This window comes from Aphelocoma coerulescens, chromosome 2, assembly GCF_041296385.1.
Source record: "Aphelocoma coerulescens isolate FSJ_1873_10779 chromosome 2, UR_Acoe_1.0, whole genome shotgun sequence".
NCBI classification, from domain to species: domain Eukaryota; kingdom Metazoa; phylum Chordata; class Aves; order Passeriformes; family Corvidae; genus Aphelocoma; species Aphelocoma coerulescens.
This window is the reverse complement of record NC_091015.1, coordinates 46,020,326-46,048,299: the sequence shown is the minus strand read 5'-3', so window position 1 is coordinate 46,048,299 and position 27,974 is coordinate 46,020,326. Positions and strand designations below refer to the sequence as shown.

At 38.1% G+C, this 27,974-nt stretch overlaps 1 protein-coding gene across 1 annotated transcript in view; it reads right to left on the bottom strand.

Annotated features, from left to right (window-relative positions):
* Positions 1-1,514: 1,514 nt before the first annotated feature.
* The window catches only part of KAT2B (lysine acetyltransferase 2B), a 40,282-nt gene continuing 13,822 nt past the window's right edge, over positions 1,515-27,974 (bottom strand). The window contains exons 4-18 of the mRNA XM_069007260.1: positions 27,401-27,490; positions 25,553-25,734; positions 23,097-23,288; positions 20,520-20,626; positions 19,806-19,931; positions 18,255-18,391; positions 16,660-16,868; positions 14,367-14,493; positions 12,025-12,135; positions 10,880-11,023; positions 8,018-8,132; positions 7,218-7,254; positions 6,759-6,822; positions 6,577-6,661; positions 1,515-3,520 (exon numbers count right to left, since the gene is read on the bottom strand). Coding sequence (XP_068863361.1) covers positions 3,327-3,520; positions 6,577-6,661; positions 6,759-6,822; positions 7,218-7,254; positions 8,018-8,132; positions 10,880-11,023; positions 12,025-12,135; positions 14,367-14,493; positions 16,660-16,868; positions 18,255-18,391; positions 19,806-19,931; positions 20,520-20,626; positions 23,097-23,288; positions 25,553-25,734; positions 27,401-27,490 — 1,920 coding nt within the window. The 3' untranslated portion in view covers positions 1,515-3,326. The remainder of the gene's footprint in view (positions 3,521-6,576; positions 6,662-6,758; positions 6,823-7,217; positions 7,255-8,017; positions 8,133-10,879; positions 11,024-12,024; positions 12,136-14,366; positions 14,494-16,659; positions 16,869-18,254; positions 18,392-19,805; positions 19,932-20,519; positions 20,627-23,096; positions 23,289-25,552; positions 25,735-27,400; positions 27,491-27,974) is intronic.

Genomic DNA, 27,974 nt, shown 5'->3' with positions numbered 1-27,974 from the left:
ACAAAGCAAATTTCTCGTGAAGGTTGGTGAAGAAGGCTCCAGGTTGGTAGAATGTAAACTATTAGTCCCAACTGTTGCAGGACATTCATAATAGTTTATAATAATTTTGTCCCTGCTTTGCACAGTGCTTTTCCCAGAGGAAGAGCTGCCACACTGGAGCTTGTGCTATTTGGTGCTGTGCTAGGCTGCACATGAGAACAACAGCATTATCAGCTGTCCACCACTCAAACTACTTTCACTTTGCCTGAGACACACTTAAGTATTAAAGGGTACATGAATACCCAAATGAAAGCTACATTCCAAATAACTAATGGGAAAGTACAAAAACTACATGCTCTTCATTTGTTTTGCAAGACTGCCTGTCCCACTTCAATAGGTGCAAGATCTCTCCCTTTCTGTAATAAAAATGTTAATTACTATTTTACTTGTAACTTCTTGCATGACTCTTAACAATAAGACTAGCTGTAGCTACTGAGTGTTTGACAGTTGTTCACAACACAGCCTTGGAATATTTGAAGGGAAACTTAACTTTACCTTTGTATCCTAAAATTCTAGCCACAAGGCCTCACCATCTCAGTCTGGAATTCTAGTACTAGAGGAACTTAAGCAGAGTGGTTGAGTTGGTTAGAGCCTAGTGCTAATAATGCCTACCTTGTGGGTTCAATCCCTGTATAGGCCATTCACTCAAGAGGTGCACTTAAAGATCTTTGAGGGTATTTTGTGAATCTCAGGTGCTTTCATGAAGCAAATCTGCAACAGCTGTTTTATCAGGGACAGAGAAAGAACAGGGTGATTGCAAAGCAGCCCACAGCAGCTGTGGTGGGTCTGGGTTGGTTTTTTTTTCTTATTGGATTGAGCAAGCTTGAAGAATTGAAGTGATAGAACTGTGTAAGGAAGAAATCAGTCCTTTCTGCTCTCAAATGCTTTCTCTAGAAGTGTTCAGTAAAACAATTCTTGGCCACTGTTGCTACCCTTTAACAGAACACTTTCACAGGACCAAACCTGAGTGGATGGGGGGAAAAAAAATCTCTTCCTAGATAATTATATATCTGTCACATATTGGACAGGTGCAGGCTTTGTTTATGTGACCATAATAAGTGACCATCTCAGTACCATTATGGTGATGGACCTGGACTGTAGTCTGCTGCTATATATATTATGTATTGTGAGTAAAGGACTCCTGAAGGCAAATACCAGCAAATAGCATAAGCATGCTTTGAGGTGAAAAAACCAAAACTTTGGAACAGCTAAGTCAAGGAACTGTTGGAGGTGGGAGTAACAGCACCATAGTTCAGTAACAGTTACCATAAAGCTGGGAATGCTACTTGGACTGGTCGCAGCTCAGCCCGTCGTCCTCTTGGTGAACTCACAGGCCATTTTACATATTTTCTATCCTACCTGGAAGAGGCACTGACAGCACTCCTGTAGCTTCACTGTGCTTGGCTGTGAAATTGCTTCAGTATGTATGTTTGTATCACAAGTACTAAGTAATGAAAAAAAGAGACCAAAATAAGTAGGGTTTTGTACATATATAATTTAAAACTATTCTGTACCAGTACAATATATTAATTTGACAAATGTAAGGTTCATCAGCTGTTAAAGCATTTGCAAAACCACATATCCTACCATAACTTTATTGCACAGTATCTATGAAAATATCAATTCTTAAATTAGAAAACACGTTTCAATATAGAAGAGACAATCTGATTGAAAGACGATAAGAAAATCTACTCTGAAAATAAGAAAAATTCACAGGTTACCAAGCTTAACAGGTGCATCTGTAGGCCCAATCTACAAAACAGGTTTATAGCATCCTGTTCTGGCTATTAAAGAAAAAGTACTCACTGTACCTTTGTTATAGATCCCAATGCAGGTCAGACTAAATTCATACAAAACACGATGGCAAGTCCAGCATTAACATTTTTAATACCTTGGGTAGCACATTTACTACTTCTAGATAGTTCCTGACATCTCCTGCTGAATTGATCTGTGATCTAACATTGCACAGGCATTTTGCAGGAATAGATTCTTTGACTCAGCACAGGATTGGTTTTCTCAGTCCCATAACTTGAATTTTACCAGTGTAACATCTGTAAATATAAAACACCAAGAATGAAAGTTTAATCTGTTTTTCACAAAAGCAGTTATAATTTACAGTTACAAACTCTAATTAGAAAATGTCAAGGGACAGCTTTTTGGCCTGTACTGATCTCCATTAAGGATTTAGGTGTACCTCTTAAATGTAGTGTAAGCAGCAAAATATATATATATTTTTAATATATATATATATGAGTGTGTGTGTTCTTTTTGAAGATATAATAAGATCTGTAAAATGTTAATATGTTCCTGGGTCTAAATAATCACAGTTAATAAGCATTTACAATAAAGCTTGGTAGAAAATCCAGTTTACCACAGAGCCAAGTATCTAAGCTCGAAGCTGTCCTATGTTGTCTTCTTTTGTGTACAATAGTCTTATTTCTGCTGAACAATCTAAAGAATTTAGCAGTGAAGAGTAGTAACTAGGGTGGATCATGAGGTGCATCAAAACCTTAACTCTACTAAGCCAATTAAAATTGTCGAGTAGATGCGAAATAGTCTCCTAAAGTTATTTTGGGTACTTATGTCCTGCATAAGCCAAGTCACTATGACCTTACGCATCTAGCCAGATTTTTTTCTTTTTCATTTTTTTTTTTTTTAAGAGTGGTTATGAGATTACAATTTGCAGGTAAAATATTTATCAAAACTGAAAATGAATAGAAAAACTTGCATCTATCAATGATTACAGGCAGTCCTTTTTCAGAACTGACTGCTCTTCTCTCACAGCTTCTCAACCAGCTGAGTGTTTCTTTTAAAAAATAATATCTTATAAAAAGATTCTACAAAGAAACAAGTGTTTCAGAACCCCCCCACACCTGTTGTTTTCCCTTACAATTTTCTTTTTTACTGGAAAAAATAATAAAACTTTATCAAATAGGTACTGCATTAGGTAAGCTATAACATTTGTTGTCTGGGAATTTTCTTCATCTTCCCAAACATGTGCAACTTCCCCCATGTTTGTGGGGTTTCTGAGGCTGTAGCTGATAAACTTACTAGGAACATAAGGTAATCGGCACACAAAAGAAATTTTCCGTAATTAAATACATTATAAAGCATTTTAATAAAATAATTTTTGTAACTTCAGTATAATACATGTTTGCAAAACTAAAAGGGTTTTAAAAAGTGCTAAGTATTAAACAGAAGTTTCTTGAAAGTCCCACAACTCGGATATAGAACGGCTTTCCCTGTCCATAACATAGGCACGCTATTTGGTTGTAAAAAAGACAGTGTCACTTGTCAATTAATCCAGCTTCTTTAATTTTTGTGTAGAAGAATTTCTCCAGTATATTGGCACATTTGTAGTATTCACTCTCGGGGGGGTTGTACTCTCTGCAGTTTGTAAAGACTCGCTGCAAGTCTGCCATGAATAATTTCTTAGACACGTAGTACCTGTTCTTGAGTCGCTCGCTCATTGTTTTGAGATCTGCACAGAAGAAAAATAGATTAACAGCGTTTGATTCAGATACTTTTTGTGTGCAATATCCCTTCAGACTGATTTGCCATTTAACATGAACTGGCAAAGCTAGGATTTGGAATGGAAATTGCTTTCATCTAAGGCATGGTCCAACTGACCTGCTGGAACTAAGTAATATTTCACTGTAAGGATGAATTTACGTAGAGTTTATTTTTAATTCTTTAAAACATTAAAGCTTTTTTTTTCCTGTTTTCATACTTAGAGCTCTGAGTTTTCTGCAGGTAGTAGATGTCTCTAATGCTCTTCTGACTGTCCTGAAACAACCTGTTCTCAGCTCTGCTGGAGGAGGCCTTAGGGCTATATAGGCAAAGAATTCAAACATCACAAAACATGTATGTTAACCTAAAATCCTTACTGCTGTGCAAACACAGCAGAGAAGATACACTGGTCTATACTACAGGCAGGATTCGCAGCTTTGAAAAAAACATTCAATTTTTTCTACACTGCATATATTTTTATTACCTCTTCAGAGTTTATAGTTGTATATCCTTTTTAAGAACCATGTGAGAACTGATCTCCCCTGCTTTCAGAGCATCATGCAAAACATTTACTTACAGAACATTCTTTAAGAACTGTTCTCCTTTATACTAAAATCAGTCATCCATAAAATATGCTAATCATCTCAGTGTTCTCCACATAGCCACTTTCCCAGTAATTCTCATCAGGCATTTAAAATTTCTGTCTACATTATAAGTGTTCTAGGAGTGAGTACAGGAATAGAAGTAGTGGGAGGTGTGCTGGATGCCTTGGCTTTTCTCACCTCAGATGCTCCAACAACTATTTTTTTAGCAATGCTTGAGCCAGGCATCAGCAGCACGTTTGTGAAACTGTAACAGAAGTAGCTGTAATGAAGAAGACTTAATGTCCACGAGTACTTGCAAGGACAACAGAGACCAAAGACCTCCAATGCAAAGGAATTAAACTTTTTAACTTCAGGTTTAAAAATATGGTTGTATTTTTGTTTTGGTACTGTTTTTGGGGGCTTTGGGGGGTGGCTCTGTTTTTTTTTTAAGGGAGGTTTGAATTTATTAAAAGAGAGGAAGACCCTGTCAACTTGACAAGATGGGATTATTTAAAGAAAGTTTGATGGATGCTCTCAAATACCTTTTCCAATGATACAGAACTTGCCCCTCCCTAATTTTGCACAATATTGTGCAAAAGTAAAGGCTCATTCAGCTCTCGTTAAGTCTGAAATTCAGGTGCCTATATCTAAAGTAGATATCCATAGACTAATTATGGCACCCAGCTGAGAAGGCTGTTCAGCTCACCCTAAATGACATGTTGCCTGGCTGGAGAGTTAAGCTATTCTCCTCTAAGTGCAGTGAAAGTTTGGTTCCATCTGTCACTCAGCCATACAGCTTTTGAATGGCAGATGAAAAGGGGAAAAAAAAAAAACAACCCAAAGAGTATTGCTTGAAAAAGCACCTGAAGAGCACTTAAAACAGGGGTAAAAAAGCATTTATACATGAGAACTAAGGACCTAAGGAGGTAGTAAAAAAATTTACAGCCATACCTCTCAAAAACTACAATTTAGTCTGTACACAAACATAAAGGCAACTGTTATATCTTGTCTGAGCAACTTTTTACAGTATCAGCATGCTGGCAGGAAGAGCAGAAAGAAATCTGAAGTTAAACACAAATCAGGGCAGTTTAGTCATGCAGGGTTCCTTAGCTGAAAAAAAACAAAACAAAACCAAAGACCTCAGCTTAATCCTCACAGTAAACTGCTGCCCTCACCTCTAGTGTAATGCATCTGAACAAGGAAAGGACAGACAACATTCCTACTTTGGGTTTGCCAACTCAGGTAAATTCTTTGTAACCACTGTTCAGATTAAACAGTCAGCTAGATCTGCTCAAAAAAGCAGATAGAGAAAACTCTGACACAGAAGGGGATTAACATTCTTTTTCTTCATTGGTAGAACATACATTTATGTCAGGGATACAGGAAGCCAGTGATTAGTTTATAAAGTATATCTGCTACTTGGGAATGATAAATCGAATAGAAAAAAATAATTAAACTAAATTGATGTACATGGGCTTGGAGCCTATGCAAAGCAACATGAGCAAATACTTTTATTCTCTGAGAAACTGATGGCTAGTAGCCTGCTATGAACCTGTGTTTCATTCTCTAACGATATTAAAGGGTTCAGAAACTGTAATCAGAATGATAGAGGTGAGTATTGCATAAAGGAGGGAGTGCCAGAACTCAGTTTTAAATCTGGTGCAGCACAAATCAAGCGTCCATTTAGAGTATCACTGAATTACCATTGAAATTATATGTCCCAGAAGTCAAAAACTGGGTCATAAGACAAGCAGTCAAAAGAAAAACATTATTAGCAGTTGTGTACTTCCCTTTGCAAGCAATCCTACATAAACAATAGCTGCATTACTTATGAGTAAGAATACATAAATAAATAAACACCTCAGACAACTGTGGCAGATCTAAAAGACAATGATAAAAGTTAGCTTACAATCAGTTGCATGAAGCATTTTCCTAAACTTAAATTGGAGCAAAGTGTTAAGACTTAGTTAGAAAACCCTGGGACCTTTGAAAATGTTTTCTCTATGTGATTTAGAAATCTTAAATCTGTATTTCAAAGCAACTCAAATGCTCAGGTGTTCCTGAAAATTTGCCTTCAGGTCTTTTAACATATGAGTAGGATCTGCAATGACCAGTTACCACACACAAGAACATATTCCGACAACTCACCTACACCAGCTCAGTCCTAAAAGCATCTAGCTGACTGCACCATTTAAGAGCTTGTTAGGGTTCTCTAGGGCATGCTGAGATTTCCAATATGTACAACATACATCTTTCACAAAGGCCACAGAGCACTCATCAATTTCAAATGACAGCACCACACTCTTGACACTTTAGAACTTTGTATTCAGCTGCAAGTAACATACATCTTTTTTCATAAAACAATCAGATTAAAATTTATCTGCTAAGTCTGCAGCTATAATGATTTTTAAACGCTATACTTAAAAAATGTTAATGGTATTACCCATGGGAAACCTTATAACTTCATAATATCCAGGAGCTTCTGTTCTCTTCACGGGTTCCATGAAGGGCCAAGCGCTTTGATGGCTCTTTGGTAAAGAAAAAAGTAAGGTATCTAATATGGAAACTAGATATTGGAAATAATTTTAAAATCTTTACAGAAAATAAACTAGAACTAGCACTCACCTTCACTTGCTGCAGGATGGTTTTTAATGTGCTGTAAAGTTGATCTGGATCCTTGGGCTCCTTACTTGAAGAAAAATATGAATACAAAAAGATTAGTTTTAATCCCCTATTTTCATTCCTACAATTTGCATCTTACCTAAAAGCAACTCCAAAAAGTTTCAAGCATTTTATGAAAGAAATAAAATTTAAAACAACCAAACAAACACAAATGAAAATCCTCAAAAAAGAACCCCACTACCCAAATCACACTTGCCCACAATAACAAAAAAAAAAAAAAAAAAACAAAAAAACAAAAAAAACCAACAACAACAACACAAAAAACCACTTAAGAACTCATCTCTTGCAGATTATTTATCTGATTTCCAGGGGATGGAAGGAAATATCAAGTGACATTGTTTAAAGACTCTTCTCAAAGGAGTATCCCAACTGCTTCAACATTTTACTTTGTCTAGCACTTACCCTCTTTCTTTTCCACTTGGTTTCCAGCCAGTCTCTCCTGTACACCAACAACATGAGATATTATATGGGAACTACAGTAGGTCAAAACATTAACTGAGTTATTGCAACTCAAAGAAGAAAAGCCATTTCAGCACTACTGCAGTAAAATTGGTTTGTTATAATAAAAGCTACTCCTAATAAATAACATAACCATCTAGGCCACAGCCCCATTCAATTTCCTACATGACTCTTCCTGCAGACTGTTGAAAAGATTCTAAAATATTTCTATATGAAACACATTTCTTTTCAATAGTTCATACATATTTTACTGCAACCCACCCCTGTAAAGAATAATGAGGACAAAGTTATCCAATCTGATTCCCCGGGGACAAAGAATAAATTGCAGAAAAGCACAGCTGAAAAAAAATTCCCCAGAATATGATACTTAATTTTTTAAAATTCTGTTTTGTCCTGTAAGTTCATGCCTAGCACAGAAATCATTGTTGTTCAGGAGTGCAGTGCATTAAAATGGTGCCAAAGGGAAACTGCTGCCTACACTGTGATACAAATCAAAGAGGGATCACATGTAAATAAAATTATACACATGTACATAAAAGAGGATCAGCCTGGGATGCCTTGGGGAAATCTCAAAGACAGTAGTTGTAATGGAAACACAACAATCTTCACAGAAATCAAATCAGCAGACCAAAACAATTGCATTTTAATCAAGAAGAACTATGTGACTACGTTAGTATTTCCAGTCTTGGACCTTTCTTGGGCTATTCTGCTTCTGTTCTACACTAGAAGAGATTGATACATACTAATTCCAGGAATGCTTTCTATAGGAATCTGCCGTACTCCGTCTTTGAAGCAAGAAAGGCCAGGATAAACTTTTCGTATTTGAGCTTGCTTCCTTTCTATGAGCTTTTTAATGATCTGTAATAAAGCAGCAGAGAAAACAAAAAATAATTTATTTGGTCTAAAGTAACCCAGAAGAATAATGCAAAACTGTGATGAACAGAAACATTTTCACTTCCTAACCCTGCAGCCCTTTTCCATGAAGTTGGTAATGGGGCTGAGGTACCTGACCAAACACTGATTCTGCAAATGAAGCTACCAAGTCTCTCAGCTTTTTTGGCACAAATCTAGAAAACAAGGAGTCATTGCTTGCTCTATTGATCACAAGCTGCACAGCTCCTGGGAATACAGGGGCAGAGGCAGAGAAGGAAATTTTCTGGAAGAAGGTTTGGGAACTGGCTATAAAATTTTAACAGCTGGAGCTTCTGAAATGCTTCAGCACAGCTGGTCAAAAATTTCAAGGCACATACTGAATGTATGTATTTTGATGTACATATATGTTCATATCCCAAAATTTTAGAAGTAACCTATTCACTTTAAAGTCTCCATATATCTATCTGCAGGAGTTGCTTATGTATCAGTCAAAGATACTCTCATGGCAGATTTTCTCTGGAGGATGTCAGAATGATGCCACTCTTCAGAACCAAAATTCTACTCTGTTTGCTGATGCTAGGGAAAGGCTTTCCCTGCTCCTGGATACACTCTGTTTTACTTTGCAATCTTATTACCTCAAATTCTAGGCAATTTGCTTTGGTGCTCCTGATACCCACTTAGATACTTATCTAACCTTTGTGTGTCCTGGATATGTGACTTTCAAAACTTCATAACTTGGAGCAAACAAATGCACGGCCATTCAGACCACCAGTTTGACAGACTATTTTTGGAAATAATAAAGATGGACATATTTTTATTTTTAAGGACCTTCACTCCCTCATACATAGTATTTCCTCTCAAAGAAGAGAAAAACATAAAACCAGACTTTCAACAGACCTTAGAGATGTTAAGAGAAATATAGTATACAACAGCACCATGGCCAGATTACAGCATAATATGAAAATAATTTCAAACTAATTATTAAATCCAACTTAAGCCCTTCTTATAATTTAGCAACTAATGGCTCTTCCTGATTAAAGCAAGCTGTTCAATCAGCACCAGAGATTGCTCACAAGTCAGTAGGTCACACAGCTTTGCATAGAGGGATTTGTCATATTTTTCAGAATAATTGTAAACAAGCTACTGGTACAGGTGATATGGTCTTAGCAGCCATAGGCACATACTCCAGTTCTTTAAATAAAAGCTTAGATCCCATGAAAAACTTCACTTCTAAAAGGACAGGTCCTGAAAAGTCTGATGTCTAGTACTGGCAAATACCAGCATTCAAGAAAACTGGTCATAATACAAACTGATAACATTTAAAAATATTTTTATGTCCGGGTAGGATTTTCACTGCTTTTGATACAAGCAGACAAGCAAACACTCTTCATAAAGTTGCAGACTGTGAGGGCTATTTCTAAGTTTCTTTGCAACAGGGAGAATAAAAGGCCTGACCTGTCTTTTGAGTGTTAAACAGGCAATCCTAAGTTCCAAAGTTCCAAAGCTGTATGTCATTATTCTCAGAGAAGATCAACAGCACAGACCAGTGCATAACAGCAGCTAATAATTTTAGACACAAGAGGTCTGGAGGACCAAGGCACTTTATCTACAAGAGCAGTATCTCCAAGTTCTTTAGAATAACGTGGACATCCCAACAAATAAGGGAGTTAAGAAAGTTAATAAAGCAATCCCAGAGCCAAAATCTTGAAAACTAACAGGTTTCCAGAAGCAGCATGTTATGGTGATGGTTTGGGCCCAGAACTGTACTACTGCAGTTAGGCATGCCTAAGATGTAACAGGCTACAAGAGAACATCCACTATCCACACACACTGGCAACATCCTACCCCCCTAAAGGGCAGCTGGCATGTCCAGCAGTAGCCTGGAACCTGAAGGATCAGGCAGCAAAGCAGAAGTGAAAGAGGAAAACTTATGGTCCCTGTTGTATGGACACATGAAAACTTTCCCAATGAGTGAAATTAAAAAACCTTGTAAACTAAATGTAAAGCCATCAGATATTGTCTTTCCTTCTCCACACGTGGACCAAATCATTCTACTGGAAGAAAAATTATTGTTCCATAAAGAAGCTTTTTAACAAAATAAAATGTCAGGTTTGATTAACATGAAAGAACAAATTATAATTTGTATTTCTTTAAAAACACAGGAAGGTGTTTAAACACAACTGGAAACATAATAATTATTTCGCTAATAAACTGCCTTATTATATGGAATATTATTATGAACTAAATAAAGAACACCTCACATAAACTCAGACTGGAAATTAAGACAGTCCACCCTTGACTTATATATTAAAAAATGGCAGAAGAAAGAATCCTCTTTTTCTCAAGTAAAATACAGCCATGAAATACAGACACTCCATTTAAATGTCACTCTAATGAACATTACTGATGTGGGGGGGGAAGGAATTGACAAAGCCATAAAAAAATCAATCTCACAAGATTTAGCTTAGTTAACTACCACAAAACTGAACAGTGAATTACTCCTCAAAATACCAGTACTTTAACAGTCTTGTTCTTGTTAAGTCAGTAAGTTACAATTTGATACTTCAACTACAAAATTTTGGCACTGGGACTTGAATGAAGGGATTATTCTAACTAATAAAAGCATACACTCAATTTTAAGCACCAAAGCAAGAGAGTAACCTGGCACCCACTGAACTGTTTCTAAACATCTGAATAGAGAATAACATTAAACATTTCATGTCAACCTTTACCTCTTTTTGCTTTTTGATGATGACGGAAAATTCTGTGTAGGGGATCCTTGGATTTAATTCACATCCCATTAATGTGGCACCCTCGTAATCCTTGATGTAGCCAACATATTTTGCTTTTGGTACTTTAATATCTTTGGAGAAACCCTGACAAAATAAAAAAAAAAAAAAACAAAAAAAAACAAAAAACCCTTATATTGTAATGATGCTATTTTCCTTTTACATTTGTACTGAAATGAGTGAGGATTTAGAACTAAATTCATCATAATGTTAAAATGCAAAAAATACAACAGAGTGAGTTACAGACCATGGTTCAGTGCTGCAAAAACCTTCTCATGGGAGGCACTTGATACAAGAACATTTAATTGCTAAGAAGGGAGATAGGGGAGATTGTATTCATTTTGAATGCGTGAAGAATAAGTTGTATCAGTTTTATATACAGAATCATAGAACACATTGGGAGGAACTTGAGGAGCTTGTCTAGTCCCACCTCAGCTCAGAACCTGTCTCATCATATCTGGTTGATCAAGGCCATGACCACTCTTCAAGACTGGAAAGGACAGGGATTTCCCCTCCCTAGAGAATATTTTCTAGTATTTCACCACCCTTAAGACAGGAAGGGTGAAATAAAAATTTCCCTAGTTGCAATTTCCCACTATCCAAGTCATCTTCACTGCTTAATGCTGCACACCTCTGAGAATAATCTGACTCCATTTTGCTGACCAGATAGCTGACACCTGTTTATCAAATCTATTTGACAGAACAGACATTGCCATCTTTCCTGAATTTGAACCTCATGCTTCAAATCAGGAGGAGCTGTAAGTGCAGGTCAGGTACGTTTTAGTCTATCACAGGTATGTCTCATCCTTTACTTCTTACAGAATCAGTGAAGGAACTCATATTTTACAAGTTTTTAGACCAGACAAATTACAGACTATTCCATATACCTATATTCAGACTATTCTGTCAAAGTAAAATGTATTAGAAGCCAATAATATTACATGAGATGAACACATTTTATAGATAAAAAAATACACATGTAAAATTGCACTATGCATTTTATCCAACTACTTTGCCATGTCTACTTATTTAGTTCATCACTGCTAGATGTCAAACTTGCACAAAGTAATTTCTTGCATTGAACTTACTTGTTTTTTGAAGTAGCCGATAGCATATTCATCTGCATATGTGAGAAAGTTGAGAATGTTGTGTTTGATGTGGTACTCCTTCAGATGGTTCATGAGGTGAGTCCCATAACCCTGTGTGAAACATGAGGAAAAAGCCATGACAGAGCCTTTGGGGACTGCACGTATTAGAGCCTGTGGACCAAGGGTTATTACACACTGTTTTTCAAAATGCAGTCTTTCCTCTAGATCCTGTTTTAAAGGTTTTCTCTTAATTAACTTGGTGTTGCACACTCAAGAGCAAACTCTTTTCAGCCTTATAGGGGTATCTTTGTTACACAGCATGGAAGTTGTAATTCAAGGTGCCCACCTTCTTTTTTTTGTTCCTCTTTTAAGTTAGATATTAACCATTAAAATCACATATGTCACCAACAACAAAACTGCACATACTGTAACAATAGAGCATCCTTTCTGAGCCATATCACTTCAAAACCACAAAGCAGCAGCAATACTGAAATTATTCCAGTGTTCTGTGCACCTCTAGCAAAAGTCTCTGCCTCAAAGGATTTATTATCTAAACTTATCATAAAGCATAAAAAGGAACAGTGAACAATTACCATAAGGAGTAGAAAATTATTGAGTCCACAATGAAACAAATAGCTATGCCTTCTGACTGCACACAGGCATGATTTCCATTTAAATTCAACCCCAAAGTAACAAAAGGTTGCATTTATTCACATTACCAAGTAAGCCATAGTCATCCCCTTCTACTGTGATATGAAGAAACGTGAAGTAGACAGGAAAGCCCATAATAATGTTTTGTTCCTGCATACCTTCCAATTTTCTCATCATGGAGACTAACTGGACACTTAAGAGAAACCTACATGGATTGCTTTTGGGTACTCTGTTCTTGAAAACTGGGAAAATTTTTACTTATGTACAAAAACCAGAAAAATAAATTAGAAAATACAAACTTCTGATTTATTTACAGTTTAATAGTCCCAAATATAGCAATTGCCAGATAGGAAACTAAGCCACATACAGTAAAATTTAAAATTATTTTGTAGCAGGGGACCAAACTACCTAAAAAACAATTCAATTTGTATGGGAAAACAGTTCCCATATTTTTTACTCCAGCCTCAAACTGAATTAAAATAGGAATTTATTTTTCCTAAGACTAGGCAGGTCACCCATGTGTGAGTATTTGTTTTTTTTCAGTTACCTGTTGACAGGGTCAGCTTACTCAGAGAAAAAAGGCGGGAAGGCAAATTTTCAGAAACACTTAACTGATACACGAAGGCACCCAGGGGATAAAAGAATAAATAGTGTGTTATGCAACCCTGGGGGCAATCTGATGAGTCAGAATTATTTGCTCTATTATTTTGAAAGAATATTCCTAGAAAATCACAACACACCTTTGGCAGTCTCACCTGTGTTGTGCAGTTAGGAATAATTTAGGCATATTCTGTTAGGGTTTGCATTTGCTAAAACACTTTGAATGCTGACAGGTCACTGCTGAGTGTAGGGGATTGCTCCTCTCTAACACCAGAGTTGAATAAAAGCAAATATAACCCAAGTATTAACAGCTATTACAGACTTTCAATCCCACTGTGTTACCCTTTCACACCAGGGTGTATGATTTCTGCATGTTAACTGCTACACACTCTGAATTAACCCACATCTCAGCTCTTGCAGCTTGAACTGAAAATCATGAAGCTACAGCACCATCTAAAGGCATAATACTGAACCAAACGGTCAGAGTTAGATCTACCCATAGTAGCTGGAAAAGCTGGAGGAATCTCCTGTATTCACAGTGCTCTGTATTCTTTCAACACAGATGCTAATTCTCAAAATTCTGAGAAAATGTTGCAACATTAACTCAAAAAAGAGTGTACAGAATAGAACCTGCACTTGTTTTGAGATGTAAAACTATACCTAATTTTTTACTACATCTCATTTTGATTGAAGTCATGTAATGTCACAAAGTGATTGAATACAAATTACTGCCCCACACAGGCAATATGTATTCAGTCTACCACGATGTGTTACACTACACAGAGACACAACTACTGGGGACAGAGGTGTGAAAAGTACAAGAATGGCAGACTACTGGCCTCTATTGAGAAAAATTTTATTTAATTAATTAATTACAGGTAATCCTACTGTTATGATGCTGATTCTAAATCCACACATTTTAGTTTGGGTTTTGTATATTATATTCAGAATCGCTGTATCTTTCAAAACCTATTTCTGTCTGGCAACTCAGCAGTGTATTCAACATGACTAAAAATATTAGGAGCACATGCAGTAGGTGAATGAGACTCAAATCCATTTAATAAACACTTCCAATACAGAATTCTTTTTACCTTGACTTGCTCATTGGAAGTCACAGCACAGAAAACAATCTCTGTAAATCCTTGGGAGGGGAACATCCGGAAGCAGATACCACCGATAACACGACCATCTTTTATTAATGCAAGGGTTTTATGTTTCCTGAGTAGACAAAAATATCAACCACTTAATTCATGTACATAAAGTGCCATTAACCTTCCTTTCTTCAGAAACTTGATTCGCTTCTTTCCACGATGATAATGCAATTGTATAGGCCTTCTAAGTTAGCCATTTGTATCTACAGAAGAGTTGTTATGTTAATATCAGGCTTTCAGTATACCATAAATGTCATGTAAAGCAAGCTCCTGGCCTGGCCAAGTACTCTGAGATACTCGGGTAATGCCCAATAAATAAAAGTTGTATTGCTTTCATTGAATCTATTGCTGACAATTACACCATTGCACAGTTCTCAGGATGATTTTATCCTGAGTAAATTAGAAATTAATGGAGTTACAGGAGAGCTAAGGGATTCCTGTTTCCTTGCATGCACTCTCCATAGCTAAGCTATCAGTTTCAAATGCAGCTGATGAAGTAAGAGAAGACATTTCTTATTTCTAATCACCCACTCCTAGGGGAATCAAGACCAGAATAAATATCCATTTCTGTTGCACTTATATTGACTACCAGGAAAGATGTAACAAGGTGCAGTCTCAATTCTTATGTCAAGGATAAAGAATTTTAGTATAATCCTCAAGGTGTGAAAACAGTGCACCTTTCTTTAGATCATTCAACTCACAGTATCATATAAATCATATAAATGCTACAGTTAATTTACAGAAGTTGTATTTGGGGGGAAAAGTTGGTGCCAAAATGTGCCCCTGCCAAAAAGCCCAAAGAGTAGTTATATGGTAGGTGCCACCACTGAAGAAGATTTTATGCATATTATACATTCTTCTTTTTCTTGTACTTATTTTAGTGCTTTTTACTTGTGGAATAACAGCAGCAATGCAGTAGCTTGCAGTTTCACCCTGGCTGAATGCCAGATGCCCACCAAATATGCTCTATCACTCCTCAGCTGGACAGGGGAGACAAAACGTAATGAAAGGCTCATGAGTTGAGATAAGGGCAGGGAGAAATCACTCAACAATTACCACCACAGGCCAAACAGACTTGACTTGGGGAAATTAGTTGAATTTATTACCAATCAAAATCAGAGCAGGATGATGAGAAGAAAAACAAATCCTAAAACTACCTTTCCCCTCCTTCTTCCTGATCCTCTACCTTCTTCCTCAAGCAGTGCAGGGGGATGGGGAGTGGGGTTAGGGTCCGTTCACCACATGTTGTCTATGTCACAGCTTCCTCTTTAGGGAGAGGAATTCTTTGCCTGCTCCAGTGTGGGGTTCCTCCCACAGGCTACAGTTCTTTAGGAACTGCAGTAGCACAGGTCTCTTCCCACAGGGTCACAAGTCCTGCCAGCAAAGCTGCTCTAGCAGGTAGTGCAGGCAACTCTCTTCACAAGGCCACAGGATCTGCCAGGAACCTGCTCCAGGGTGGGCTTTCCACAGGGCCACACAGCCTTCCTCCAATTCTCTATGAAGGTTAAACTGCTGGAGCAGTTCATGAAGAACTGCAGCCTGTGCGAAGGACTCATGCTGGAGAAGTTCATGGAGAACTGTCTGTTGTGGGAGGGACCCCACACTGGAGCAGGGGTAGAGTGTGTGGAGTCCTTCCCTGTGGAGGAAGAAGCAGCATACACCACAAGGGAACTGACCATAGCCTCCATTCCCCACCCCCCTGTGCTGCTTGGGGGAGAAGGTACAGAATCATGAATGAAGCTGGGAGGAAGGGAGGCATGGGGCAAAGGTACTTTAAGATACAGTTTTTATTTTCTCATTATCCTACTCTGATCTGATTTGTAAAAAATTAATTTCCCCAAGTTGAGTCTATTTCGCCTGTGATAGTTATCAGTGAGTGATCTCTCCCTGTCCTTATCTTTATCCAAAAACTTTGTACTTTCTCTCCCCTGTCCAGCTGAGGAGGGGAGCAATAGAGCAGGTTTTGTGGGAACCTGGCATCCAGCTAAGGTCAACCCACCACAGTCCCACAACAAGGAGTCACTTACCATTAACACAGCCACCAAGATGGTATTTGGGTACAACCCAATTAGACTGACCAGGAGTTATGAGGGCTTGAAAAGATGGCAAAAGTGTAGCACAGGCAGAGGTGCTCTCCACACCACCTCTGCTGGCACCTTCCTACACCCATGCTTGCAAACAACACCAGACTCTCTCTGCCTCACACGCCAGCCCCCTCTCCAAGGATACTCACGGATCAAAGACCAAGCGGGTGATGTATTCCTTTGGCATCCGAGGCAGCTGATGGGAGAACACGTTCTGCAAACCAACCAGCCACATCATGATCTTCTTGTTGGGCTTCTGGTTCAGGGAGTTGCCGACCACATGGAATTCGATCACCCCCCTGCGCTCCTCCAGCCTCGCTGCCTCGTCCCGGGCTGAGTGTGCTGAGAGGAAGTTGGTCTGTACCACACAAAAGAGGAACAAAATCACAGTTTTGAGACTTCACATCCTCTGACAGAACAGCCTTAATGAACAAGCAAATAAAACCCACTCTCTTTTTCCAACAGATCTGCCAATGATTGCCTTTGTAACGTGTCTGTGCAGAAGGGACACCATCAAATAAGCCAGATGTAAGTCTACATTACAGTCTATAAAGGCCTATCTGAATTTATATTGGTACAGATTAGATAAAAACAACTATGGTTATGACCCAAAAAGTCCCAAAACTTATTGAGAGATAGCACTCATCCAGTTGAAGCTTATGACACTAAGTCTTTGTATTTTCTTTAGTCCTAACCGGTTTGGGCATGACTTGTGGATTCACCTACACATACTGCAAATCACACATTTTAATGGTACCGCAGGAAAAGTTTTTTTTTTTTTTTTTAATTTTATTAGTGCTTTCCACCATCTCTACCACTACTGTAAGAGCCTAAAAAGAAGATTTTAATTCCTACAGAATTTGCTGTTATACACCTAGCAATTGCATCTGTAGATCTGAATGCAGATTAAATTAATACAGAAAATTTATTTCACTTATTTTTTTTCAAGATCATTTTACAATGCCAAAACATCTCTGTATGCACATACTGTTTACTTTTTTGAGCAAAGTTTGGCTGCTGGGTTTCTATTCACTGCCAGCCCCAACAGCCAGGCTGGCACAGCATTTGTAATATGCAGAGCCATCAGTCACAGTGCATAGTTTGAATAAGAAATGTAGGTGGTTCCAAATCTTCAGCAGTTTCTAGCTAAATCTTGGCAAATGAGCTGCTGGCAAAACATAGCCTGGCAGAGGGAACAGAAGGAGGAAAAGGCAGCCAAGGGAAAAAAAAAAGTGCAATTCTGTACATGGCACAATTCCGCAATTCTGTTTGTTTTCTCCTCCAGCCAAAAAAAAGAGCAACTGGGGAAGACAGAGCAAATAACTGTTTAGATCAGTTTCTGCACTAGAGAGAGGTTTTAACTTTGGATATTTCATTCTGCTGCAATTTTTGAACCTCATTTAACCTTATCATACGAGGTCTATCTATGATTAACAATAAAAAGCATGCTCTGGAACTGTTCTGTAATAAAAGTACCTTCCAGGATAACCTGAGATCTACCATTTTACTATCACCAGTTTACAAGTCTCTGCTAACTGCACACAACGCATGAAGAATATTGTAGAACTATTCCTCATGTTAATGATGTATTTCACCAATGCTTTTTGCTCACCTAATCATACTCTTTCAAAGTCTATTTTTCTTGACAGGACTTCTAGCTTACCACATTCTATCCACGTGGAACATTTACTAAAACCACACCATTTACAAACAGACCTTTTGCAACACCAAGTCTGTATCTCACCTCTGGCCCAAGCATTGCTGCAGGATCTGTAATTGTTGACATTACTTCGTTGATTAACTCAATAGGAATATCTCCTACAACCCTTGGTCTTTTAGAATCCTCCAGAGAATAGGGTTCATTATTTTTTCTCTTTTCCCCTATAAAACAAAACTCAGACAGATTAGAAATAACCAAACTGTCACAGACTAGCACTATGAAGCCTAGCACTTCTGTTATATCCTTTAGCTTATATGACAAGTTTGGGGTTGGGTTTTTTTGGTGTTTTTTTTTTTTTTTTTTTTGTTATTTTTTGGGTTTTCTATCCTCATAGACAAGGAGAAAGCAAAATAAATGAAAACTGAAAAATATTTATCACTTCTCAATTTTGGCTTTGCACTGGGGTATTAGTATAAAGCAGGGTGAATATATCTCTCCTTCCACTACACCTCTGTAAATTCACTATTTGCTTTTTCTTTTTGCTTCAAAATCCTCTGCATGGAACCTCTGTGCAGCTGTCTTGGAAGGTCTGTGCTCAATACACAAATTGCAGTGCATATTTTTGGATAACAAGAAATCCCCATTTTAGGATTCACTGGGACTAAGTAACCATCATTTATTTCTTTCACCTTTTCTATAAGCCAAGTAGCACATACAGTCTGATGTGTCATACATATTTGAAAATCCATATAAAGTTTTCAAATCAAAATATACCAAGTTAATAATTAACTGCCCTTCTAACTGCAGAGCCACATGTATTATATAGCAAAAGCAACTAGTTAAATTCATGGAAGAAAAGTCCATCAAGGACTAGCAGAGCTCCAGCAACAGAGAGCCAGCTGCTAGCTCAGGATTATCCCACTCATCACCCTACTCATTCCCACTTCTGAGGGAAAAGTTGAGAAATGACCTCAAGGAAAACTGCAGTTTAGGAGCCGCCTTGAGTTTCTCTGCAGTGAACACAGACTAAAAATTCACTTTGGTTTTGGTTTTTCTCCTTCCTTGAGGACTCACTTTACATAAGCTTGGGATCATCTCTCTGACCTACAACTTCTCTTGACAGGCTCATTAATCCCGAGGTGTTTGAAAATGGATTTATTAGGAGAATTTATGCATTCACCAACCTTTTTTCTTACAAGATTTTTTTTTTTTTGACCTGACTTCGTTCAGGTTTTAAATTTAACCTGTGTGGTCTGTCTGTGTTTTTCTTTACTGCTCAAATGTATGTACCTTCAGTACCTTGAAAGATTAAAAAACCCAAATGTGATGGCCCCTTCTACTCTGCCATTATTTAAATGAAGCTTTTTCTCATGGTTTATAATAGATGTACTCCAAGAAAAATATTTTTCAAAAAGCTCTGACACCACCAGATCTTTCCCCATTTTAATTTCTTTGCAAATACAGTTGCCATTTCTGTTAGTTAAACATTACCATAGTGGAGAAAAAGGTATGTGTGTACACATCTTTCAGCAAAAACACCTCAAGTTTGCTAATGTGGAGTGAAGGCAAAGGTGACCATACACTGCAACTGACAATATCAACAGAAACAAAAAGGCAAGGCTCCTTCTCCATTACCTAAGTTTGGGTCAAGGGCAGAAGAAACTTTACAAGCTGGACTCATATTCCCACTGTTGGATTGCTCCAGAGATGATGGACTTGCAGTGTATGCAACAGATCTTGCAACAGGAGGTGGACTGATAACTGCAATGACATAAAAAACAAACACAAAAACATCAGGTCATGGAACCCATTCTGGCGCCGATGGAAAGATTGTCACAAAGATGGACACCCACCACCCAAAAAGTAACAGTGAACACTGTGCAACAGAGCAATGCCACCAGTTCACAAACAGAGACATTAAAGGTTTAGCTCAGTGTATCTTTCTAAACTAAATTCTACCCAAGCAAGGACTGCTGGATAACAGGGATTGCAAACATCAGGCTTTATTATTTCACAGTGCTGAGCAGAAGCTAAGAAAACAAACTCCCTTCACATACCTGCCAAGCATGCTGGCATTTTGCTTCATGAAAAGGTTTTTTGTAGGGCTCTATTGAAAAGCAAAATCTCATCATTCAGCTTCAGCTGTCCACTTTAACAGTGCTCTAAGACTGGTTGGACAAATCAAACTCAATAAAAGGAGAAGCTGTTTCACCAATTAAGAGAATGAAACTATTATTTTAAAAGGTCACAGACTAACATCTCTCTCTAATATTTTAAACAAAAAAGCCCCACATTAGTCCTAAATAATGCAGTTTTCATTTGTGTTATCAATCACTAAATGCAAATTACCTGTCTGGATTCCCAGCTGGCCAGTTCGGGAACTAGACACCATGAAATCCTGATCCCAAATGGGAGAATTCTGGCTGTACACTTCTTCTTCCAGCATAGACAGAAACCTAGGCACAAAACCAGACAAAATATCAACTTAATGGGATCATTCCAAACAGGTTCTTTTTCAAAATAAGCACTTGCAATGTTTTTAAATTAAAAGCATTTACTAAGTCAGTAAGAAAATGCTGTTGGTCAATGCTATTAAAAAGAAAACCACACACACACAAAAATCACAAGCCAAAGTTGACATAAAGTATCATAATTCAGTAGGGTGCTTTCACTTATGAAACCTTACATGTGATTACAAGCAATATTTATCTAATTGCAAGTGCAAAAAAGACAGTTACAAACTACTTTTACAGAACAAAACTCCATTAATAAGAAAACTATGAGTTGACTAATGTTACACAATGATGGCAAAATCTGTCTGTTTTGATAAACCAGTGTTTTGCAGATGCACTTGCTTTCTGCCTTTTATAAAATCCCAGTGTTACTAACAATGCCTCTTAGGAAGACATTTTCATTCCTTTAAGTGTCCTACTGTAACATTTAATTGCATGTTTGTGATTGCACAACAGTATTTTTAACCTTACTTTGGTGCAGTTACAGTAACAGCACAATTTTAAACCTCTCTTAGCATTACTGTATTCCACAGATCAGACTCTCCAGCATGCTGGCCTTCTCAGGGCTAATACACCAATTTCCTCTCAGCAGCAAGACAGCTGCTTATCCTATGTGGCACAAAAGGGGTTTTCAAACCAGAAGTTGATATGGCACATTTCTACTCTCTGGAGTCATCTATATGTATAGAAACCGTTCAGCTGAAACCAACAGGACTGTTGAGAAAAACTTTCTTGAGCAGGATAGGGATTTTCAGGATCAAGTCAGACTCTTGTACTGTGTATACAGGACAGCCATACCTAAGCAGTGTGCAGTGTTTGCTGCTGTCTACACAGCTGATAATAGCTAAAAGGTTTGCAACAGTGACCTGACTATCCGTGACAGAGCAGAAGGACAAATTCAACTTTAGCTAAAGCTCCACTTGCAGGCAGCACAGAGGCTCTGCCTTCAGCCCTGTTAGTGACTACTTCTCAGCTATGAACAGACACAACCTGTGGGTGCTCCCTTTGCCCAAAAGGAGAGCCCAGGGCAGAGGGGAGCCCTGTGCCAATGCCAGGCTCCCTGCTCTAAGACACAGGTCTTCTCCAGGGTTCACTCAGCACAATGCCAGAGAAGAGACAATGCCTCAGAAAAGCACAGCCCATGAAATATTTAAAATGTTATTCATATTTCCCACAGATCATCTGCAAACAGTACTTGTCCTTTTTTCCCCAGCAGAATATCAAAAGGAACTGCAGTGAATAATAATGCTTTTTAAATTATGGCAAAAGGCTTTAAAAGGCAGTGAAAACAAGGGCATATGCACACCTACTTCTTCCACAAGTCTGCTCCTTTCATCAGTGAGGTGTTAAATCCTTCTTTATATCTGTTTCAGGGCCAGATCATGATCCTGTTCCCAGATAAGCACCAACATTCCTGTATCCATAAGAGTCTACCCCAAAGACAGTGTACATTTTTCAAAGTGGTAAAATAAACTATAATAATAGTAGGAGCAACAAATCCTGGCTCTGTTCAGCTTCGGAAAGTTCATGTTGTTTTTCATTCCCCTGAGCTCTAACCCATCTTCTGGCCCAACACAGTAGCTTGCAGAGATAGCATCAGTGCCACCAGGTCTTCTGTAGGTTCAGTTCATTTGTTGTTAGGAGGGACAGGCTTTTGAAGTATTACTTGGAGAACCAAGCCACCCTCGTAAAATAAGGATATTTTTAAAGTGATACATTACTTTAACAGGAATTCATTACAATGAATGATCCTGTCACCATCACTGTCTCTCTTTACCACCAGTAAAATGTTTGAAATTAAGGACTGTCAAAGTTGAGCATGTTTCAATACTCCAGCATGTAACTATTGCTGTTTTACTGTGAGAGATCACCATCAACATTCCAGTACTGGAAAAGACAGTCAGTAGGAAATTTAGGAGTTTAGGATTCATTGATGCGGTTTTATACTGACTCCTCCCTAATAAACCCATCTCTTCTGGGGGTGGGGTGACTACTTTGTTCACTATTACAATGTTGAATTAAACTGAAATTCTTATAAACTCTGTACAGCACCTGCCCTTTAATGCTCCATCACCAAAGCAGATGAGAACACGTTTTTAGAGGCCTGGAGCTACATTGTTTCCAAGGACTACAGAAAAAGAAAGTAATTGACCTACAGTATCTGCTAATAGGCAAAAAGAACAATCCCCCAGCAATATGAATAATCCTTTTCATAAAGTAAACCCTAGGACAAAGCAAAGCAAGCACTTGTGTACATAAAATACACTAGTCTAAGTTATGGCAGTAAAGAAAGCTGCAGTATCTAGCTGCTACTGAATAAAAAGATAAATTATTTTAAACTGCAGGTAATTTCTCCCTTTCCACAACAAAGTTGCTGGTTAACTTTGAATGCAGGCACACTGTGACCCCTTACTTTGGAAAATGAGTGAGGATTAGTGTTCGTTTTTCTTGAGGAAGCTTGTCTTTTTCTTGCCTGGCCTGCTCCAGCAGTTGTCTTCTCATTACAGTAAAAACAGAGCGAAGCAATGTCCTACCAAAAACCTGGGTGGTTTCATACCGAGGTAGACTGTCACAAAACTGAGGGACATTGCAATAACAAAGCCACCTGTAAAGAGGAAAAAAGCCAGATAATTATTACCATCTAACATATGACTTAAGGCAATAAAACCACTACCCACATCATTTATAATGCAGCTGAAAGCTATATGACCATATAAATCAGTTCCACTACAAGGCTGGACAGAGTTAAGCAGCATTTATATTGCCTGGTTTTTTTAAAGACACGACAACCAAGTACTTATAAGTTTCCGTATATTCTTTTTCTCTGCAGTCTAGTTTCCACAAAGTGCTCTTGTTCCAGACAGTAATTACTGATTACAGAAAATTCATATTGATGTCAGGGATTCTCTCCACAGCTCATTCATTCAGCCTCACACATCTCCTGCCACAGACTCCAAAGACCCTAAGCATAGCCTGTTTTACCCTCTAAATGTCTATCTTTCCCCACATAGAAGCAAAGTGGGTGACACTTTTAACTAGCTCCATCCCAATCCAACTGGACTCCCACCCTGGTCTTCCACCAGCTGGCTTCTTCCCATTATACTCTGACTTGTTACTCTTTCATTACCAGTATCTCCATCCATAATAAGCTTTTCATTAATGAAAATTACAGCATGTCATGTTTCTTTTCTAGGAAAAGGGATTATGGTACCAAATAGATAATTCAGGAGTACACTGCCTATGTAGGTCACAAAATCTGTTAATTGAATAAACAAGATTTTGGTATCTGTGTGTAAGTGAACAGTCATTGGTATCTGGAGCTTTAGCAGAATCAGACCACAGCCATTATGAAAGCTCCAGCAATGGAAAGGAAATATTAGGAATTGGATGCAAACATATTGTGCTGGATCCTGCACATGTTTCCTCATCCAGACCTAAAGTACAGCATGTCTCGAAATGTTCTCCCAAACTCTTGTGCCTTAATCTTTGCAGACAGGAGTTGCAAAAGAGTTGCAAGAGAGAGCTGTTCACAGACTTCTACTCCCTGTTCTTGGCTGATAAAGCACAGCTCTCAAAACACAAGAATGCACGTGAAACTCTGATACAGTTTCATTCAGATCCTCAGGTTCTCAAATGAAATTGGTGACTGCAAAAATTCAGGTGTGCCCATGGTTCACAGCAGCACCCAGAGCAATGCCTCAGACAACCCAGAGGAGAGAAGCTCACAATGACAGGTGAGATCTGATGGGAAGAGCACTTTGGGTCAGGGGAGACCTTAGGGACTGTGGGCAGGACGGTTTGAGAAAACACAAGTGACAAAATAATTAACAACAAAAAGCCACCAACCAGAACCAATTAGCTATTGATTCCTAACACAAGTTAACTCCTACCACCCCTGGCTGACACCTGTTATCACAAACAAATGGAGGTCAAACACCCACCAGACATGGCTGTAGGAGCACCATGGATTATAACTGCTCTTTATCGCAGTTATTCGAGGTGACAGAACATCTGAGTCGGACACAGGCACAGCGCAGTCTGCTCTGTCACTAGCCAGAGTCTCAACTCATACCAGGTTTGCTGTTCTCCTTCATGGAGAGCAGGTGTGTCAGAGGAAAGGCCACCAGGAAAGCAGCCAGAAGGTGGTGCTCATCCTTGGCCAGCAGAGGTGTCTGGGCCGTTCCTGAGAACAGGGTGCTGACAGAGGTTACCTGCTGCCTGCACCGGCAGGACCCTTTACTGCTCTCACTGTGCTCACTGAAAAAGGCACTGCACTACTCTTGTGAGAAAAAGAAAATAGAGACATGTCTTTTTATCCTAGCTCTTCTTCCTCCAGCGACTGAGTTATCCCTTTGAATTCTAACAACACATTAAAAGGGCGTAACAAGAACTATAATTTTAAGGAACCTAGTAATATCTGTTCCCCATTTAGCATTCAAGCACTCACAAAATTAGTTTGATTTTTCAACTGCTCTGTGATTTGGTTTCAAACAGTGATACTTTACAATGCTTAATGTTATCTTCTCTCTTTTTCTTTTTTAATTTGAATAATAAACAGGGATCTTACACGAGGCTCATATCTTAAGAAGACTGGGAGCACTTCACAAACAGAGAACTTGCAAAAGCATTGTTAGATACAAGTGTTCCAGCCTCTACTCCCTGTTCTTGGCTGATAAAGCACATCTCTCAAGACACAAGGATGCATGTGAAACTGATATAGTCTCACTCAAACCCTTAGGTCTTCATGTTAAATCCATGGCTGCAAGTATTCACAAGGTCCATCTGTGGCATAAAGATACTGGTGTACCCCTGAAGTTTGTACATGCCCTATTCGTAAGGAAGACTCCTAACAAGCAAAAGCAGCATTACCTGGTATAATTCACTTTATACCCTGCAATATCATCATTGGGTGATCTTAGTCTTCGCTGAGAAGGGGTCTCCAGGTGCCAGTAGTTAATGCGGTTCAGGAACATTTTAGCCAATTCCACTATTGTTTGCCTTTCCTTCGAGGGTAAGTGGCTAAATTTGTACTGCACAAAATTATTCACACCCTTAAAAAGTAAGAAAATTCTGTTTAATAATTTAGCCATAATTTTTATAGGAGCATCCTCAAACAATCCTCACTTTATGTTTATTATGAACTTGCATTGCATGGGAAAGAAAAGAAATATTGGAAACCATGAACTCCTTGCTCAGCTACTCATGTAGCTGCCACAGGCTGGTACTTGTGTACAGAGCACGTATTTTTAACCTACTGTCAGCAGCTGATGCAAAGGGAAAGAAGAAAAAATTCCTTTTTTCCTTCCTTTTTTAAAGTCAGTGAACAGAGAAAGTTCTGGTAGGCTTTCATCTATATATAAACCAACTACCACCCTCAAAACTCTCCAGCTACTTTTCAGTAATAGATATGGGCTTATGGACTTCTACTTAAGTTTATGTCGACAAATCATATTATTTCTCCAAGAAATCTTAAAACTTCACAATCATGTCTCATTGCACGTTGGATACTGTCCAGTTTGAAGAAAAATCTACTGAAAATTATTAAAATGGGTGACTAAAAGTGCTGCAACACATATTTTATAAATCCATTATAACACTGGTACTTAGCAAATAATTTTGTTTGATTGAGTTGATGAGCTGCTAAAAACTGAATTGAAAATACTGGTCTTTTTTAAAGGGAAAATTATTTTAAACCGTAAGAAGAATTACCCTTTAATCTTTATGCTTTATTTTCTTAAGCAACTTGAACATTATGAAGAATTTGACCAAAAATTGCATTGTACAAAACCTTTTTTAATAGTGTATTTTAAGGATTAGGAGCCTATGGGGATTACATACACACTAAAGGAGAACTTAAAGTGAAGACTTCTCAGAAACTCAGCAATGAAGTGGTTTGATCTTCCTAATTGATAAGAAGTGAGAGTTGTAAAGAAATAATTACTACACCCTAACAGTCTTCACATTTAAAGTGTCCTGTTTAACAATAGAACATCCACTCATCCGGGATGGGAAAACATTGAGCTCCTGTTTCAGCGAGGTATGTGAGCCTCTGCATAATCTCACTGGAGTTAATGGGCCCACTTGTCTGCCAGAAGTGCATTCTTAGGAGCTTGCTTAACCAAAAACTGAATTTGTCATATGTTCTTTATCTACTGAGAGTTACAAAAGCCTCAATTATTCTTTGGTTGCAGCTTTGTTTTTTTCTTGTGTACCCTTTGAAAGAGAAGGCTATGATCTCACTGAATTGGACTGTAACATTTTTCTTGATATACAGAAGGCAAGTGTCATTTTAATATTGGATTTCAAAACTTCAACAGCATTTTTCATCACTTGAAACAAAGAAAGATTAGAACTGCCCACATAAAAGTAGCATTTCAAGTTAACTCTAAACCCACAAAAAAGTCAGTTTCATTAAAGCATAAGATGAATGATGAGAGAAGTCAAATAATGTAACTATTGTACAAACACTAAAAGAAGCAACAGCAATCTCCTATAATCCCGTTTTGTCCTAAGCAGAACACAGAAACATCTGCAAAGTGCCTAAAATGTCCTGTTTTCAAAACCAGTGCCTGCATTTACAAAAAGAAAAACAAACCACAAAAAATCCCAAAACAAATCCTTCAAGCCCCCAACAAAATAAAATTTAAAAATACATAAATAAAGAACAACAAAAAAAACCCACCACACACCGACCAAACCCACATTTTGACTCTTTACCTGTTCAATGCTAGGTTTCTCAAATGGGGGACTTTCCAAAGATCCTTCTACTACAGGTTTTCCCATCTGTAAAATGCACTTCCTCAAAAGCTGTTAAAAATACACAAATTTTTTAAAGTTAGTATATTTGCATATATAGAGTCAGTGGAAGTCACGAGGGCACAACACACTGTGAGCAGTGTTGAAATTCTCCTGGATATCTACCTGTCTGCTTGTTTAATCATCTGAATTTGTAATTACTAAACTTCACTGTGAAATCACCTCTGAAATGTGTACAAGAGGCTTCTCTGAGGAAACACAGGCAGCTATGTTACCATTCATGTCAACTGACTTTTCCTGGTATGTCAGTGAAGAAGACTGTGCAGTTTATAGATGGGACAGGGTCAGCTCCTGAATCATCTGGATGACTTTTGGAATAAGAATCAGTATATTGTGGCTGGACACCAGAATGTCCAGCCTACAGGAGAAAAACTATCTCAGCAGATACAGTCAATCCATGCCCAAGGGGCAGTGAAATTGGCTTATGTGTGAGAAAGTGAAAAATCTGAGAAGATTCTCCACAAGTTCAGCTTAC